This window comes from Coregonus clupeaformis, chromosome 14, assembly GCF_020615455.1.
Source record: "Coregonus clupeaformis isolate EN_2021a chromosome 14, ASM2061545v1, whole genome shotgun sequence".
Classification (NCBI taxonomy): domain Eukaryota; kingdom Metazoa; phylum Chordata; class Actinopteri; order Salmoniformes; family Salmonidae; genus Coregonus; species Coregonus clupeaformis.
This window is the reverse complement of record NC_059205.1, coordinates 34800251-34820237: the sequence shown is the minus strand read 5'-3', so window position 1 is coordinate 34820237 and position 19987 is coordinate 34800251. Positions and strand designations below refer to the sequence as shown.

Genomic DNA, 19987 nt, shown 5'->3' with positions numbered 1-19987 from the left:
ATGTAACTCTGTGTTGTTTTTATTGCACTGCTTTGCTTTATCTTGGCCAGGTCGCAGTTGTAAATGAGAACCTGTTCTCAACTGGTTTACCTGGTTAAATAAAGGTGAAAAAAAATAATAATAATGTGTTTTACACCTCCAGCAGAGGAATTACATTTCTGAGTGCATGATATTCAGTTTCACTGGCATATAGTACATTATATGAATGGTCTTAAACTGCAGTAATTTATGTCTGAGATTAAATGAAAATGGCTGGGCATTCAAACATATCTGTATGCATTCATCATCATCAGTAGTGTCTCCCAGGTCTTCCACACATTTTTGTTTTACATGTTTTGTGTCATCAGGAAAAGCCTCTATCAACCCTTGATACAGTTTGGAAATCAACTTTAGAGGTTTGTCAGACTGCCTTAAAATAGTTTTAATCTTTGAAGATTCTGGCTTGTCCAGTGTTTGCTGCACAGAGAGAATAAAGTGTTGCATCTGCAAAAGTTCACCTCAGCGCTGTCACAGACTGGTCTTCCCTGGTTGCCTGACCCTGCTGAGACCCCTGTCACCATCTGATCCTGCCCAGATGAGGCATGACAAATAATTACTTTGGTGTACATTTATATATTATATTATCCAAGAATAGAATCAATGGTTCAGTAACTTAAATGACCATTATTCCCAGATCCCAGACTGTAGCCTATCCATCAACTCAAGATGGAACTTTGTATCCATTCACTGATCGTTATAATATACTGAAAAATTAACCTGAGCTCCGTAGACTGGTCATCCCTGGCTGTCTGACCCTGCTGGGACTACAAAACATTTCCATACACACAACAGCTGTTAGATAATGCTACCTGACATATAGCTAGAGCTGAACTGGCTGTGGTAGCTAGCTAGTTCATTCACTTCAGACAGAACTTCATTCGAGAGGGGATGAAACATTAGCTAACGTTATATGTCAGTTACACTACTAGCTCAGCACTGGGAATATTTTTCTTTTCTTCAGTTAAGTCAAACAGCAGTTACCTTGCCAGCTACATCAGTCAAATATAGCTTTCACAACTCGGAGAAAAAAAAAACACACAGACAACAGCTGTCAATTTCAATTTAAGGGATTTATTGGCATGGGAAACGTGTGTTAACATTGCCAAAGCAAGTGAAGTAGATAGTAAACAAAAGTGAAATAAACAATAAATATTAACAGTAAACATTACACTCAGAAGTTTCAAAAGAATAAAGACATTTCAAATGTCATATTATGTATATATACAGTGTTGTAACAATGTGCAAATAGTTAAAGTACAAATGGGAAAATAAATAAACATAAATATGGGTTTTATTTACAATGGTGTTTGTTCTTCACTGGTTGCCCTTTTCTTGTGGCAACAGGTCACTGTTCACACACTCTGAGGCGTCCACATGGTCCTAAAGCACAGTGCAATAATAAAACTGGGGGACACAAAAATGCAATTTCAGAATGTTGGGGGGGTTATGTCCCCTCGTCCCCAGTGAAAGTTGCGCCTCTGCAAAAGTATATGAATAAGTCCTTTGCTACCTGTGTGTGTGTGTGTGTGTGTGGTGTGGGCCAGTGTGTGCCTGCACTTCCTCTTCAGTTACAGTCCAAAGGGACAGTGTGTGTACCGTCCATAAGACTGACTGCAGGAGGTCTTTCAGCTTGTGTTACTGACAGAAAAGTGAACCCACACCCTCACTGCATCAAACTGCATTTCTATCTGTCCACAGATGTACCACCAAGGACCATACACTGACTGCAAGCACTATAACAGAAACATCTAGATACCTATTCTTTTTGACTTCTCAACAACAGAAAAACACTTCCCGAACACACAGAAACATAGCTTTAATCCTGAGTCATTTCGGAAAGGCATTATTTTCAGAGGAATGCAAGCAGCAGCCCCTGTCAAGGCGACAAGATGAAAGATAATTGGTTTATGCATGTTCAACTGTTTGAATGAATTTCCAATTGAAACTTGATCCCAGAGAAAGCACCTGACAAAAGAAAATATCTTAATACGTTTGCTCAGAGGCGACTATTTAATACGCAGGTGGGCTATTTGGGAATAATTGAAAGTTGATTGATTTCCTGGATGACCTTTCTAAAGCTAATTGCTCTGTTTGGGGGACTACAAAAATAGATGGAGAGGAGTCTAGCATGCTCTCTGTGGAATTTATAATAACTAGATATAAAGTGCCTTCGGAAAGTATTCAGACCCCTTGACTTTTTCCACATTTTGTTACGTTACAGCCTTATTCTAAAATGGATAAAATAAAATAAAATCCTCAGGAGCCTACACACAATACCCCATAATGGCAAAGCAAAAACAGGTATTTAGAAAATCTTGCACAAAAAAAAACCTTCGCTATGAGACTCGAAATTGAGCTCAGGTGCATCCTGTTTCCGTTGATCATCCTTGAGATGTTTCTACAACTTGATTGGAGTTCACCTGTGGTAAATTCAATTGATTGGACATAATTTGGAAAGGCACACAAATCAAATCAAATTTTATTTGTCACATACACATGTTTAGCAGATGTTATTTTCTCAACACTTTTTTGTTGTTGTTTTATTCTTACTTTTTTGTTTAAAATAAATGCACTGTTGGTTAAGGGCTGTAAGTAAGCATTTCACTGTAATGTCTGCACCTGTTGTATTCGGCGCATGTGACCAATAAAATTTGATTTGATTTGATTTGATTTGATTTATTGCGGGTGTAGCGAAATGCTTTTGTTTCTAGCTCCAACAGTGCAGTATATCTAACAATTCACAACAATCCACACAACTTAAAAGTAAAAGAATGGAATTAAGGAATATTTCAATATTAGAAATATTAGGATGAGCCATGTCGGAGTAGCATAGACTAAAATATAGTAGAATAGAATAGAGCATATACATATTAGATGAGTAAAGCTAAAATATGTAAACATTATTAGTGACACACCTGCCTATATCAGGTCCCACAGTTGATAATGCATGTCAGCGCAAAAACCAAGCCATGAGGTCGAAGGAATTGTCCGTAGAGGTCCGAGACAGGATTGTGTCGAGGCACAGATCTGGGGAAGGGTAGCAAAAAATATCTGCAGCATTCAAGGTCCCCAAGAAAACAGTTGCCTCCATCATTCTTAAATGGAAGAAGTTTGGAACCACCAAGACTCTTCCTAGAGCTGGCCACACGGCCAAACTGAGCAATCTGGGGAGAAGGGCCTTGGTCATGGAGGTGACCAAGAACCTGAATGTCACTCTGACAGAGCTCTAGAGTTTCTCTGTGGAGATGGGAGAAACTTCCAGAAGGACAACCATCTCTGCAGCACTCCACCAATCAGGCCTTTATGGTAGAGTGGCCAGACGGAAGCCACTACTCAGTAAAAGGCACATGGCAGCCCGCTTGGAGTTTGCCAAAAGGCACCTAAAGACAAGATTCTCTGGTCTGATGAAACCAAGATTTAACACTTTGGCCTGAATGCCAAGCGTCACGTCTGGAGGAAACCTGGCACCATCCGTACGGTGAAGCATGGTGGTGGCAGCATCATACTGTGGGGGTGTTTTTGAGCGGCAGGGACTGGAAGACCAGTCAGGATCAAGGGAAAGATGAACGGAGCAAAGTATAGAGAGATCCTTGATGAAAACCTGCTGCAGAGCGCTCAGGACCTCAGACTGGAGTGAAGGTTCCCCTTCCAACAGGACAACGACCCTAAGCACACAGCCAAGACAACGCCGGAGTGGCTTCGGGACAAGTCTTTGAATGTCCTTGAGTGGCCCAACCAGAGCCCGGACTTGAACCTGATCGAACATCTCTGGAGAGACCTGAAAATAGCTGTGCATCCAACCTGACAGAGCTTGAGAGGATCTGAAGAGAACAATGGGAGAAACTCCCCAAATACAGGTGTGCCAAGCTTGTAGCGTCATACCCAAGAAGACTCGAGGCTGTAATCGCTGCCAAAGGTGCTTGAACAAAGTACTGAGTAAAGGGTCTGAATACTTCTGTAAATGTGATATTTCAGTTTTTTATTCTAAAAACCAGTTTTTGTCATTATGGGGTATTGTGTGTAGATTGATGAGGGTAAAAAAACAATTTAATCAATTTTAGAATAAAGCTGTATCCTAACAAAACGTGAAAAAAGTCAAGGGGTCTGAATACTTTCCGAAGGCATTGTGCTTGGTTTATGAGTAGGATATATGCTTTACGGATATGACTACGAGACCGCCATGGGGGCTAGAGTGCATCAATACAGCATGTCTCATATTCAAAGATCAATAAATAAGTCCTCTGGGTAATTCATCTGTGCAAACGTGTGGGAAGCAACACACTTCTCAATGAGCGTGGGGGGGATGAAGACATTATAAGGCATCACCTTGAACTACTTGAGAGGAGGTAACAATGAACAAGGTTGGAGACACTTATTATAGTCTTATCAGCTTATAAAAGGTAAAGCTTTAGAAAGAGAAATCTCACAGCTTAAAAGTGAGGCGTCAGATTGTATCATTTTTTACATTTTAGTCATTTTAGCAAACGCTCTTATCCAGAGCGACTTACAGTTAGTGCATACATTTTTTTTTTTCATACCCCCTGTGGGAATCGAACCCACAACCCTGGCGTTGCAAACGCCATGCTCTATCAACTGAGCTACATCAGAATGGCGTCATGACTTGGATTAAAAGGTATTTTCATCATCTAAACTAAAGAGTCATATCAGAAATAATAATAATATGCCATTTAGCAGACACTTTTATCCAAAGCGACTTACAGTCCCGGGGATCGAACCCACTACCTTGGCGTTACAAGCGCCATGCTCTACCAGCTAAGCTACAGAGGACCACAGCACATGTAAATGATTTACAGATAGGGACATTTATAGAATAAAGAGGAAGAGGACTATGACATTGGGACTTTTGTTAGGATCTAGGCTATGCATCAATGTGTTGTTTGGTCCTTAGGAGCAGACCTACAATTGTGTGGGACCAAACATGGAAAACTCTTCTATGCACATTTCAATGTGAGTGAAAATCTAAGGTGAATAATGATCTTTGAGAAAAGAGAGACGAGTTACTCTTCAAAGAGTTTACTGAATACCTTAAGGGTAGGCAGCGCTACATTGTCTTCAGGAGTAACTTTGCCTCAGTAACTACATACACTATTATTTTTCAAATGAAGGCCCCTGTGAAACCTGTATCAGACAAGACTACATTCTTCTCAACATCAAAACAGACTGATAGATGGCAGAAAGTTGATAATCAAAAGCTAAGGAGTGTATGAGACGGAACCTTGAGGGTCCAATTAGTGAACAGTAAAGCTGAGTGGTTCTGCGGCCATTTTTCTCTCAATATCAAATAATTTCTGGGTAACAATGAAGTACCTTACTGTGATTGTTTTAAATTAAAATGGTCAAAATGAAACAAAAATTGCTTCTTAGCAAAGATCATGTCACGTTCGTCGTAGAGAGTAGACCAATGCGTAGCGTTAGTTGCAAACATACTTAAACTTTATTATCTTAAGTGATAATATAACAACAAAACAATAAACGAAACGTGCAGTCCTACGGTTAACACAGAAACAAACCAAACGGAAACAAGATCCCACAAACACTAAGGGAAACAGACTGTTTAAATATGGCTCCCAATCAGAGACAACCAGCAACAGCTGACACTCGTTGCCTCTGATTGGGAGCCACTCTGGCCAACATAGAAAATCAACAACTAGAACTCCCACACAGAACATAAACACATAGAATCTACACACCCTGGCTCAACATATAGAGTCCCCAGAGCCAGGGTGTGACAGTACCCCCCAAAGGCGCGGACTGCGACCGCGCCTCAACAAAACCCAAACAGGGGAGGGCTGGGTGGGCATTCCTCCTCGGAGGCGGTTCCGGCTCCGGGCTTGACCACCACCCTTCAATAATCCCCCCGTAGCGCCCCTGGTCCGGTCTGGCCCCGCTGGCTGGAGCTGGACTGGACATCGAAGGAGCGGATTGCTTAAGCTCCGTTGTGGAGCAGCTGACCGGTACCTGATCAGGCACCGGTGACCCAGGCACGGGTTGTGCCGGACTGACGACGCGCACCCCTGGCTTGGTGCGTGGAGCAGGAACGGACCGGACCGGGCTGACGATGCGCACCCCTGGCTTGGTGCGTGGAGCAGCAACGGGCCGGACCGGGCTGACGATACGCACCCCTGGCTTGGTGCGTGGAGCAGGAACGAACCGGGCTGGGCTGGCGACGCGCACCGTAGGCTTGGTGCGAGGAGCAGGAACAGGCCGGGCCGGCGACGCGCACCGTAGGCTTGGTGCGAGTGGCAGGAACAGGCCGGGCCGGGCTGGCGACGCGCACCGTAGGCTTGGTGCGAGGGGCAGGAACAGGCCGGACCGGGCTGTGGAGACGGATAAGAGACCTGGAGTGAAGAGCGGCCACAACCCGTCCTGGCTGAATGCCTACCTTCACACACTCTGTGTGAGGCATCCGCACAGGACGCACAGGGCTGTGTACCCGTACTGGCATAACAGCACGTGACACTGACGCAGGATATCCGGGACCGAGGAGAGGCACAGGAGACCACAAGCGCTGAGCCGGCACACTCCGTCCTGGCTGCATGCCCACCTTCGCACGACACGTGCGGGGTGCTCGCACAGGACGTACCGGACTATGCCGGACCACTCGTGGCACAGTACGCCGCTCCGCATACCGCGGAACCTGCCCAGTCCCATGCTGCCATGCCTGAGTACGGGAAGTTGGCTCTGCTCTCCATCCAGGCTCCGCCAACCTGCCTTCTGGCCCCCCAAACCCGGTGGCCTCCTCTCCAAATCTCCCAAATCGCCCTGTGGCAGCCTCCTGCTGCCCAGTCGCCCATGCCGTGTGCCCCCCCCCTAAAAAAAATTAGGGGTTGCCTCTCGTCCGACCGACGACGACACTGTTTACGCCGTTGCTCCTCTCTCCGTCGCGCCTCTACCGTCTCCTTCCATGGCCGGCGATCCATCCCGGCCTGGATTTCCTCCCAGGTCCAGGACCCCTGCCCGTCCAAGATCTGCTCCCACGTCCAGGCTGCCTGCTCCTGGACACGCTGCTTGGTCCTGGTATGGTGGGATCTTCTGTCACGATCGTCGTAGAGAGTAGACCAATGCGCAGCGTTAGTTGCAAACATACTTAAACTTTATTATCTTAAGTGATAATATAACAACAAAACAATAAACGAAACGTGCAGTCCTACGGTTAACACAGAAACAAACCAAACGGAAACAAGATCCCACAAACACTAAGGGAAACAGACTGTTTAAATATGGCTCCCAATCAGAGACAACCAGCAACAGCTGACACTCGTTGCCTCTGATTGGGAGCCACTCTGGCCAACATAGAAAATCAACAACTAGAACTCCCACACAGAACATAAACACATAGAATCTACACACCCTGGCTCAACATATAGAGTCCCCAGAGCCAGGGTGTGACAGATCAATTTCTCAAGCAAGAATTGTGCTAGGACTGTCTGGGAGTGGTTTGAGTGGGGAGGGGAAATTAGCTGTTATTTGTAGAAAGGTTTAGAACTCTCCTTCTTATTGGTCTATTAACTAATTTACCGCATGGTGATGTCACCATGGAAGGCCAAAGCTCCATCCCACCAAAACATGCTGACATTTCAGGCTGTCTTTTCAAACAGCTCTTACACTAAAAGGGCATTATCATAATTTTCACAATTTCACAGTATTAATCCAACCTTGTAGTGTGAAACTATATATAAAACAATGGAAAAGCACATTTTTGACTGCACTGGGCCTTTAAGAGTAACATAATCAAGCACTAAAAAGGACACCCTACTGTAATCATATATTGTCCATGTGAATGAATGTATTGCATCCATTCCCAAATAAACCAGTGTTCCAAAATTTAATTGAGGCGCCTATAACTTCTGAAATGGTTTGAAGTTCAAATACTGAGGAATTAAATCTATTCTTACAGGACAACATATTGTATATTATGTATTGAGAAGGTTATCCTTGACCAGACACCTGTAAAGACCAACAGACACGCAAACAAACAGAGCAACTGAAGGCACCAAGACAGGCAGCTTTCCCATTTTGGCTAGAGGGAGAAGTTAACCAACGTCACCATAGAAACAAGACTAGAAGTCTGACATAGACCAGGACGATTCTCATTAATAAGAATGAATTCTGCGGCACAACACAACACAACAATTACCAATATTTCCATCCAAAAACAACAGAGGGTGTTGTTTGAATTCCAGGGTAATGTAACCACCCTGCCAAGACAAAGTAGTGCGGTTTCAGAGGAGAGTAAGTGGGAGGTATAAATATGTTCTATGCCTCTATATCCGCAAAGGTAAGATGAGACGTGTATGAGATGAGAATAGCAACTGTGTGTGTGGCCAAAAGAAAGGGCTGAGACAAGTTGACCTTACTTCTTCTTGGTCTCCAGAATTGCTCATTCTCTGATATGATTTCAGAAACCAAATGCACCTAGCACCAGTGTTATCTAGTTAGGTACTATTTAGTATTCATGGGAATATTGGCGGTTAGCTGTGAAGCACCGATAGCTGATAAGAGTGCAGGCTAGCCAGTGGACCATGAAGCATTGACGTGTCTCTAGCCTAACACTCTTACCTCAGCCACTGCCTCCAATAATCTGCTCTTATTACGTTTACTTTTAAATTGTTCAAACTTACAGTACTGTCCATATCCAACAAATAGTTTTTAGAAGTTGTGAGAGATACCAAAAAAAGCAGCAATGTTATATAGCTGAGCAAAGATACAGACTGTACGAAAGGCTGTGAAGAAATAGTAGTTATCATAGTAGAATAGATAGAAGTTCATATCAGAGCTGTAGCTCTGCCCACCGGTGAAGTGGAGCAGAGCATGCTGGGCGATATCCAGCCAAGGGAAGAAGAAGCTAAAGAGAAGTGAGAGAAGTCAAGTCACAGTTCTAGCCATTCTGTGTTTTCCCACCAGTTAGTAGTTTTGTGTTTGCCACCAAGGCCAGTGTGTGTCCTTGTTGATATGTAAGTACTGTACATATTTTCATATCTTTCACATGTTTATGTCTGAAAACGCACTCTGCGACGATAATGTCATCTTTTATGGTTATGCCAATTGTAGTTTATACCGCGAGCTAGCAACTGTGAGCTTGCTTGCTCTGTTTTCAGTGTCATATCATTTCGGACATTTAGCCTTATATTTGCATCGGATTATGTCCCATAGTGCTTCGTTTATATGCCCTGGAGTTATATAGATGCATGCTATATTGTTTATGTGGGTATTACATTGGATTTCGCTGTTTAGAGGTATTCAAGTTCATTGTGCAGTTGTAGCCCTGTATTGAAGATGGCGGTGCTATGCTTTGTAGTATACTGTACGTGCAGCGGCACCCCTTTGATCTGTAATTAGTGTAGTCACATTGTATGGCGCTGTATTGTCTTTTATATAACTGGTTGTTTGGATTCTGGATGCTGATTGGACGAGCAACGTTCCAAGTCACACCTTTACACACATTATAATTCTTCAACCATTCTCCATAAGAATATCATGTTCATGTTGCTGTCCGAATCATCTCTTGTATTTATCTCAACTCGCACATTATTTCCCCTTGCTTCTAGCCTAGCATTTAGTTTGGTACAGCGGGGGTTAATATAAGCCTCACTGTCTGCCTGTCCGATATTTCACTTTCGAATTTCGATCTCTGTAGTACCATACATAGAGTGAACTTTTTCTGAGCCAGCCGAAATAACACATCAACATCATTATCATGGATATATCCAAGTAAATGCCAATAGAAAAAAAGCTCAAACAAACGAAAATGCAGCTAGTTCCAGGTTCAATGTTTGACGTGACTGAGTTAGTTGAAGTTGGCTAGCTAGCTAGTTAGCTAGCAATTGACAAGAACGTTATCCAGCCTGGAAGAATGAAATTGTATGAATTGACTTATCAAAGGTTTTAATGAAAATATGTAATTCATTGTTATTTGAATATGTTGGTAACAGTTTTATAAAAGCAATAAGGCACGCGAGGCAGTGCTGTATCATGAATACAGGCACAGGTAAATGGGTTGACCGAACAACGCCATTTACCTGTGACTGTATTCATGATACAGCACTGCCTCGCGTGCCTTATTGCTGAAGTATAGCACTAAGCCATTATAGCCATGTTATTATTACTTGCATATTGTTTATAGTATAGTGAATTAGAGATTGTATTATGTATATATCTGTCATTCACTATTGTATCTTCCTTTCTCTCTTTACTTGCAGACCACGCACACACTCTTGGTTATCACAAGCTGTCAATCAAATCCTTAAAGTGCCCTAGCCCATGTACTACATACAATGTGCTGTGCTGTCCTGTACTGTGAATCTTCAGTGTCATTAAACCACTTCGACTGTAATCCTCTGTCTTGTCATCTGTGCCCTTACCAGCACATGGGAACCAACACAATGTAAAACCTAACCTAAAGAATATACAGTCCACCAAAGTCCTAAGTTACACAGACGAATGGAGAAACATTAGTCATCACATTATTCTATGATATTCAGAATTCCAACCATTCTTCAGTTCTCAATTGCATTCTCAATTGAGTATCCCAATTGAGAAGGCAAACAGCCAATACCATGCCAGCCTGGAGTATTCATTAGAATAGGAGAAGTTTGACCTTTTTACTGAGTCTTGATAATCGTAATGTTCAGCGAGTGTTGGGCACAACCCCTGAAGAGATACAGTCTGAAGTTTACATACACCTTAGACAAATACATTTAAACTCAGTTTTTCACAATTCCTGACATTTAATCCTAGTAAAAATTCCCTGTTTTAGGTAGGTTAGGATCACCACTTTATTTTAAGACTGTGAAATGTAATCATAATAGTAGAGAGAATGATTTATTTCAGCTTTTATTTCTTTCATCACATTCCTAGTGGGTCAGAAGTTTACATACACTTTATTAGTATTTGGTAGCATTGCCTTTAAATTGTTTAACTTGGGTCAAACGTTTCGGGTAGCCTTCCACAAGCTTCCCACAATAAGTTGGGTGAATTTTGGCCCATTCCTCCTGACAGAGCTGGTGTAACTGAGTCAGGTTTGTAGGCCTCCTTGCTCGCACACGCTTTTTTAGTTCTGCCCACAAATTGGATTGAGGTCAGGGCTTTGTGATGGCCACTCCAATACCTTGACTTTGTTGTCCTTAAGCCATTTTGCCACAACTTTGGAAGTATGCTTGGGGTCATTGTCCATTTGGAAGACCCATTTGCGACCAAGCTTTAACTTCCTGACTGATGTCTTGAGATGTTGCTTCAATATATCCACATAATTTTCCTTCCTCATGATGCCATCTATTTTTGTGAAGTGCACCAGTCCCTCCTGCAGCAAAGCACCCCACAGCATGATGCTGCCACCCCCGTGCTTGAAATGGTGTTCATCGGCTTGCAAGCTACCCCCTTTTTCCTCCAAACATAACGATGGTCATTATGGCCAAACAGTTCTATTTTTGTTTCATCAGACCAGAGGACATTTCTCCGAAAAGTTCAATCTTTGTCCCCATATGCAGTTGCAAACCGTAGTCTGGCTTTTTTATGGCGGTTTGGAGCAGTGGTTTCTTCCTTGCTGAGTGGCCTTTCAGGTTATGTCGATATAGGACTCGTTTTACTGTGGATATAGATAATGTTGTACCTGTTTCCTCCAGCATCTTCACAAGGTCCTTTACTGTTGTTCTGGCATTGATTTGCACTTTCCGCACCAAAGTACGTTCATCTCAGGGAGACAGAACGCGTCTCCTTCCTGACCGGTATGACAGCTGCGTGGTCCCATGGTGTTTATACTTGCATACTATTGTTTGTACAGATGAACGTGATACCTTCAGGCATTTGGAAATTGCTCCCAAGGATGAACCAGACTTGTGGAGGTCTACACATTTTTTTCTGATGTCTTGGCTGATTCATTTTTATTTTCCCATGATGTCAAGCAAAGAGGCACTGAGTTTGAAGGTAGGCCTTGAAATACATCCACAGGTATACATCCAATCGACTCAAATTATGTCAATTAGCCTATCAGAAGCTTCTAAAGCCATGACATCATTTTCTGGAATTTTCCAAGCTGTTTAAAGGCACAGTCAATTTAGTGAATGTAAACTTCTGACCCACTGGAATTGTGATACAGGGAATTATATTATATATATTATATATATATGAAATAATCTCTGTAAACAATTGTTGGAAAAATTACTTGTATCACGCACAAAGTAGATGTCCTAACCGACTTGCCAAAACTATAGTTTGTTAACAAGAAATTTGTGGAGCGATTGAAAAACGAGTTTTAATGACTCCAACCTAAGTGTATGTAAACTTCTGACTTCAACTGTAGATACATCCAGAGACTCTCCACACGAGTCATCTTTGAATGATCCAGCAAAAATCGAAAGACTATTAGCAAGATGTTCCTTTGACTTCCAATTTTACATACCGGCGGCTACAGGGAAACCAAGTTTATTGTGTTAAACAATAAAGTCTGAGATACAGAAACTCACCAGAATTTTGAGAAGTGAATACAACACTATCTATAGGGGATATTGGAAACAGAAGAACTCTAGATTAATCTCCAGACAGACAGACACTTAATTTAAACCCTTCATCAATCAAACAGTCATATTGAAATGTGATTGTGTTCATGTGATGTTCTGCTGAACCTACTCAGAACGCAAACACAATTTCATGTTAATCCCACCCAGGAACAAATTATCAGTGCAATTGGTCCTGAAGCACTGTTACTCTGGTATCATGTTGTCTATAAGCAACACATCGATAATGGTTCTTTATTAGCCTTCACAAGTCCAAGTATATACAGTGTCTTGCAAAAGTATTCATCCCCCTTGCCGTTTTTCCTATTTTGTTGCATTACAACCTGTAATTTAAATGGATTTTTATTTGGATTTCATGTAATGTACATACACAAAATAGTCCAAATTGGTGAAGTGGAATGAAAAAAATAACTTTATGGAAAAGTTGTGCGTGTATATGTATTCACCCCCTTTGCTATGAAGCCCCTAAATAAGATCTGGTGCAACCAATTACCTTCAGAAGTCACATAATTAGTTAAATAAAATCCACCTGTGTGCAATCTAAGTGTCACATGATCTGTCACATGATCTCAGTATATATACACCTGTTCTGAAAGGCCCCAGAGTCTGCAACATCACTAATCAAGGGGCACCAGCAAGCAAGTGGCACCATGAAGACCAAGGAGCTCTCCAAACAGGTCAGGGACAAAGTTGTGGAGAAGTACCGATCAGGGTTGGGTTATAGAAAAATATCATAAACTTTGAACATCCCACGGAGCACCATTAAATCCATTATTAAAAAATGGAAAGAATATGGCTAACCTGCCAAGAGAGGGCCGCCCACCAAAACTCACGGACCAGGCAAGGAGGGCATTAATCAGAGAGGCAACAAAGAGACCAAACATAACCCTGAAGGAGCTGCAAAGCTCCACAGCGGAGATTGGAGTATCTGTCCATAGGACCACTTTAAGCCTTACACTCCACAGAGCTGGGCTTTACAGAAGAGTGGCCAGAAAAAAGCCATTGCTTAAAGAAAAAAATAAGCAAACACGTTTGATGTTCACCAAAAGGCATGTGGGAGACTCCCCAAACATATGGAAGAAGGTACTCTGGTCAGATGAGACTAAAATTGAGCTTTTTCACCATCAAGGAAAACGCTATGTCTGGCACAAAATAATTTAGAATAGTTAGTTAGAATAGAATAGTTATGCACGCTCAAGTTTTCTGTTTTATTGTCTTATTTATTGTTTGTTTCACAATAAAAAATATTTTGCATCTTCAAAGTGGTAGGCATGTTGTGTAAATCAAATGATTAAAAAAATATATATATATATTTTAATTCCAGGTTGTAAGGCAACAAAATAGGAAAAATGCCAAGGAGGGTGAATACTTTTCGCAAGCCACTGTAATACACTGAATTCTCCCTCTCACCTGTTTCTCTGTATTGACTACTCATCTATTTCTCTGTATTGACTACTCGTCTATTTCCTTGTCCTAATCTTTTTCTTCATTAAAAAACTATCGAATATTAAAACAGAAGTTCCACATTTTTGCTTGACTATGATTTACACCCACTTCCAACAAAACCCCTAAAATTAGGCATGTATGGTCTACAATGTTTTATCCATTCAAATAAGTGAACATAGACATCAGTGAGTAGCAATATATTAACATCAGGTTGGGTAGCATTGTGTTTCTTTGTCCTTTTTTTAAACATAAATTATCAAAGCTTCAAAAATGATTCCCATAGGATTTTATAAAACTCAATATGCAGCGGCAGCCTACTGTGAGAAAAAACAGAGTAAGCTTGGAAAGATTCCGATGTCTGCATGAGAAATCTATTAGGCTACAAACTGTCAGTGAGAAGCGAAAAGGATCGGACCCAAGCCCTCACTATCAGAGCAAACATCTGTAGCCTATCCTGACCGTGTCTTGAATAAACTGTGCAGTTTATTTTCTTAAAACGTATTTGAAATAGTATATTAGCATATTTGTCTATGATTTATGAATAACCCATACGCTAGAATAAAAGCCATACCTGTTCTTCTTGCTTTTGAGTCACTTTCACTGGCGCATTTGGCTCCTTGGGAGAAGTCATGATAACTAACTACAGCGGTAAGATCACAGCTGTCAAGCCCAAACAGACAGGTGCGGAGTGCTGCGAACCGTGCCGCACTTTCAATTTCAATGCAGAGAGAGAGAGAGAGAGAGAGAGAGAGAGAGAGAGAGAGAGAGAGAGAGAGAGAGAGAGAGAGAGAGAGAAAGAGAGAAGAGAGAGATAAAATACACACCAATCCTCCGAGATGTGACACAGATGACGTCCTTTCTTGTCTTTACAGTAATGAAGGAGACAATGAGTAGAATTTGGTGAACCAATCAGCGCTGCACCTGACTGCATGCAATAGAATAGCTTCAGTGAGGAGAGAGTGACATTTGGTGAGCTGTCGAGCAATTCAGTTTTGCCTGCTTCCTCTTGTGTATCATCATCATCATCATGGGCATCAGCATCAGCATCAGCATCACACCTGTTCTCTGACCACTTCTGGACCAGTGATGCTGCTACTGAATGTGACTGATGAAACTTAAAGAGTGTAAATAAACATGTATTTCCAATATCCCCCTACAGTAATAATATGGTAGATTGAGGGTAAAAACGAAATGGTAAGCCTAAAATAAAAAAATTAACTGTTGTGAGTCAGATTTCTTAGGTTTCTTAGGTGATCTTTTTTCTAACTTTATGAATAATTCAATATTTTGGATTGAACTTAACAGTCATCTACACTCTGCAACTAAGGTGTTCTCTGAATGAGGCAACTATGCAAATAGGGTTGGAAAGGAAAGCGAGAGTTGCAAACACTAAAAATACAGGATTCATAAACACCATCATTGCACTTCCTTAAAATCTTTCTAATTTTGTCTCTCTCTCTTACAATCTTTTATTTATTTTCTGTAACACAATTAACCTTGAGCTACTCAGGAACTAGTCTAGTCAATCTCTGCGTTTTCATAACGCATACGGTAAAAGCAGAACGATAAGATTGTTAACCCTTATGAAAAGCAGCATCGACAGCAAGGTAAGACAACGTTGCTGGTGAGAACTGGGAAACTTCAGATACCACAGAAGTGTGTGGAGTTTTAACATAGAATCAGAAGCTTCTGCTAAACACTCCAGCTAAATGAATTACTATCAAACTGACAGGGCCATACTTCAGTGACACCAAAGGTAAGATGACAGCGTAGGTATTTCAACATTTCAGACCCACCATGAACAACCAGTGATGGACAGCAGTTTTCAGAACCAATGAAAAACGGTGAACTGTAGACAGCTCCATTGAGAGAGTTTAGCACCACAGAAAATGAACAGTGAATGGACAGCTCCCATTGACAGATTTCAGCACCACATAAGATGGACAGCTTCATTGACAGATTTCTGCGCCACATGAAATGGACAGCAAATGGACCGCTTCACTGGCAGCAGTGGAAGATTTCAGTAGATCAGTACAAGGTATGTTGTGGAACTAGCTCCTTCTATAGTTCCTCAAATCAATGAAATCTAGCTTGTCATAACCAAACAGCTATTCTCATAATCTGTTTGACATCTGTAGCATACACTATTTCAAACAGTTTAGGATATAAATTGGTGCTTAACAAATTTACAAAATGGTAAATAGATCAAAATGAATAGATCTCATAATTAGGAAGGAATTCAGAATACTGCAGTGACACAATGCAAGGTGTGTATGAGACTTGAAACCTCTCTCTCTTCACCCTGTTTTCGGTCACTTCCATTAATAAATGCCCTCTAGTCATTCACTGAGGCACCGAAACACTGCTGAAAGATAAAGCAACTCTGATCAGACACCACTGTCAATGGATCCTAATTATTCCGTTTCCTATCATTACCTACAGTTTATTTGGAGTCACACTGATTTACGGATAGAAGGATGTAGTTGCATTTGGACCATAAACACTCTGAATTAAAAACAACACACTTCTGATACAGTGGAGTGGGCTAGACAACAACAGACAGGCCGAGCCAAACGACAGCAGAGCCTCAGACACAGTGATGGGTGGAAGGATTGATTATCACAGCCTAGGTAGGTTCCTGGCAACATCTATCTTCCTCCTGCAGCAGACAGGGGGGACAACAACAGAACAGACGTTTAATTGGAGAAATCTAACAATGATGGGTCAGGGGAGGCCAGGGGAGGATACTTTTCTAGCTGTTTGAAAATGAAAATACCATTAGGCATCTAAGCATGCATACACAATGGCTGTCTGGAGGTACATTTGTTATTTATTCCTATTACTTTTTCCTCTTCGTCCAAAAACACAATTATAGCAGTGGTCTTAACACTAGAGCCTTCACTTTGTGTTGACCATCCTGTCAGTCCATGATCAGTCAATCCACAGTGCTCCCCCAGCATGTATGCTAGCTCCCTCCAGTGATCTCCAAGGGAAGCCACACCGTTGCATGTTGGTCAGCAGCATCATCATCATGAGCATCAGCATCACACCTGTTCTCTGACCACTTCTGGACCAGTGATGCTGCTACTGAATGTGACTGATGAAACTTAAAGAGTGTAAATAAACACGTATTTCCAATATCCCCCTACAGTAATAATATGGTAGATTAAATATGAGGGTAAAATCGAAATGGTTAGCCCAAAAAAAATAAAAATAAACTGTTATGAGTCAGATTTCTTAGGTCATGTTTTCCTGATCTTTTTTCATACTTTATGAATAATTCAATATTTTGGATTGAACTTAAGAGTCATCTACACTCTGCAACTAAGGTGTTCTCTGAATGAGGCAACTATGCAAATAGGGTTGGAAAGGAAAGCGAGAATTGCAAACACTAAAAATACAGTATTCATGGACAAAATCTTTCTAATTTTGTCTCTCTCTTACAATCTTTAATTTATTTTCTGTAACACAATTAAGCCCAACTAATGAGACAATCCTTAATGTTTTATCACATTGACATTGTTAATTAATGTTGACTCTGTTCCTTATCCTCTCCTACTCTCCTCCCTCCTAAGTCTTCGCAAGTCTTGTCCAAGGCTAATTAATGTTGAACCACGTTTTGCCCTCTATACTGTCCTGTGGTCCCTGTGATGCCAGTGTGTGCAGGGCCAGTGTCTGCTGCTTTGTGTTGTTTTCCCCACAGTACTCATGGGAGCACACGGTTCTGTCCTTCAACCACAGAGCCTAATTTTAGAAGTCTGCCAGCCCAGCTCTCACCTCCTCCCCACTTGACAATGAGCTGTGAGGAGCCTTCCGCTCTGAGACCTGATGTGTCACTACCTATTCAGCTCACTTTGAGCAGCCAGCACCCCAGCCCTTTCGCCAGCACTGAATCACGGTTCTGCATTGTTGGTGAAGGTGGTTAAAGTTTTAAGAATGGGAATATGAGGTTTTAAATGACCTTGGTTTTGTTATTATACCTTGGCCTTCTATTATTATGCTTTACAGGTTCTTCTTTATCCAGTTAAAGTGGTTCCAGGTGCTCATGCATCCATTTAGGACCACCGATTATGAGGCACTGGTGCTACAGAATTTTAAAAGATTCTGTTTAAAATTTTAAAAGATTGGAGCTCTTGACATTTCCTAACTTTATAAACTACTTATGATGTAGTCTGGTGGTCTGGTAAATAATATTGTGTACTGATTTCATTGATAAGCAGCTAATCTATCTGCAGGTTGAGGGAACACATATCCTCACCTCTTGAGAGAGATGCTAAAGGTAAGGAGAGCTGAAACCTCAAAGCTACAAAGTGATAACAACAAACATTTATACAGGTCATTTAGTCTAATTAATATGGCCTCCAGTGGGGGTTACTGCTGCACTCTGATTAGCAAAGATTAATGTTTGTGATGCTGACCATTGACAAAAGGCATTTTTGATGATGATTCAATGATCTGGTGGTCCCTCTGTTGAAGCCCCCATTCAGAGGAGGTCAGAGAGTAATTGACAGTGACTGGTCTAGCAAATGGGGGTTAGTTTTGGGGGCCGTTATTACTTCTCGTTATTTATGAGCTATGCAGACAACGGCAATGGGTCTCTAAAAATATAGTCTTGAATGGATTACACCTCTCAAAAAAAGTAACACAAAATAACGAGGCTATATACAGGGCGTACTGTTACCTTGTCAATGTGCGGGGGTACAGGTTAGTTGAGGTAATTGAGGTAATATGTACATGTAGGTAGGGGTATTTATTTTAGAGGAGAGGAGGAGGAGAGAGAGAGCGAGAGGATGAGAGAGGTCAAGAGAGAAAGAGACAGACGGAGAGAGAGAGAGAGAGAGGAGGAGGAGGAGGAGGAGGAGGAGGAAAGAGAGAAATAAACGTGTTTACTCTTCAAGACCTCAGAGAACAAACTGAATCATCGTAATGATGTTTGTACTAATTACTAAGCAGTGTAGGCACCTCCTCCCGTCTCTTAAAGGGAAATATGCTTTTATAAAGCATACATGGCAATCTAATTTAATGTGTATAATTTATTTATATATATGCCATTTAGCAGATTTTTTTATCCAAGCGACTTCATGCGTGCATACATTTTACATATGGGTGGCCTGGGAAATCTAACCCTGGTGGTGCAAGCTGTCAATCAAATCCTTAAAGTGCCCTAGCCCATGTACTACATACAATGTGCTGTGCTGTTCCGTGCCTGTACTGTGAATCTTCAGCGTCATTAAACCACCTCGACCATAATCCTCTGTCTTGTCATCTGTGCCCTTACCAGCACACGGGAGCGATCACAAAGTAAAACCTAACGTAAAGAATATACAGTCCAACTGAGTCATACAGGACCACATTTATGAAGCAGTCACAATAAATACACACAATTAATATCACCATTCTACAGAGCATTCTTCCACAGTAAGTTGAGTCTGAATACAAAGTGTGTGGCCATGCAGCCCCTTGAGAAACACTGTATAGTACTACTCGCACATGCAGTATAAATAGTTTCCGTTCCTTCCCATCAGACACTCTGTTTGTACTGGGGCTGCCTGCATCTCACTCACTCTGTGGAACGTCTCTGAAAACTCCATAGAGTTATCTCTATGCTGGTATACACTCTATCTAAAGGGAGATCCCAGTAGGACAGCCTGCATGCCTGCTTATTTGTATTAAACTGATGCTCTTCTCATGGTCATGGAAAGCCTATTCCCTATTATTGTAGAGTCAAAGCCAGTCTCAGTAGAGCGACTACCCGCTTGCACCAGTCATCTGTGGGGAAATGGTAAACTCGCCCTTCTAGAGAGTAGAGTAGAGCAGGGAACATAAGCCTGGCTCAGTGATGGGAGCTTGAAATAGAAACAAACCAATATTAGTGAGGAACTTGCGTAGGCTATATGTGTGGGTAGGTGATAACTCCAGTTATTTTGAACAAGTTCGCTCCTAATATTGATTCAAGATTATGTAATATT

General features: G+C 41.7%; 1 protein-coding gene across 2 annotated transcripts in view; it reads right to left on the bottom strand.

Moving 5' to 3' along the window:
- LOC121580980 (dipeptidyl aminopeptidase-like protein 6) overlaps positions 1–19987 on the bottom strand; it is a 146036-nt gene that overhangs the window by 82395 nt on the left and 43654 nt on the right. The window contains exon 1 of one of the 2 annotated variants that reach the window (XM_041896236.2): positions 14590–14687. The exons of the other annotated variant lie outside the window; for it this stretch is intronic. Within the exon in view, the coding sequence (XP_041752170.2) occupies positions 14590–14649 (60 nt within the window). The 5' untranslated portion in view covers positions 14650–14687. Of the gene's footprint in view, positions 1–14589; positions 14688–19987 lie in introns of those variants that run through there. 2 annotated transcript variants of the gene reach the window in all.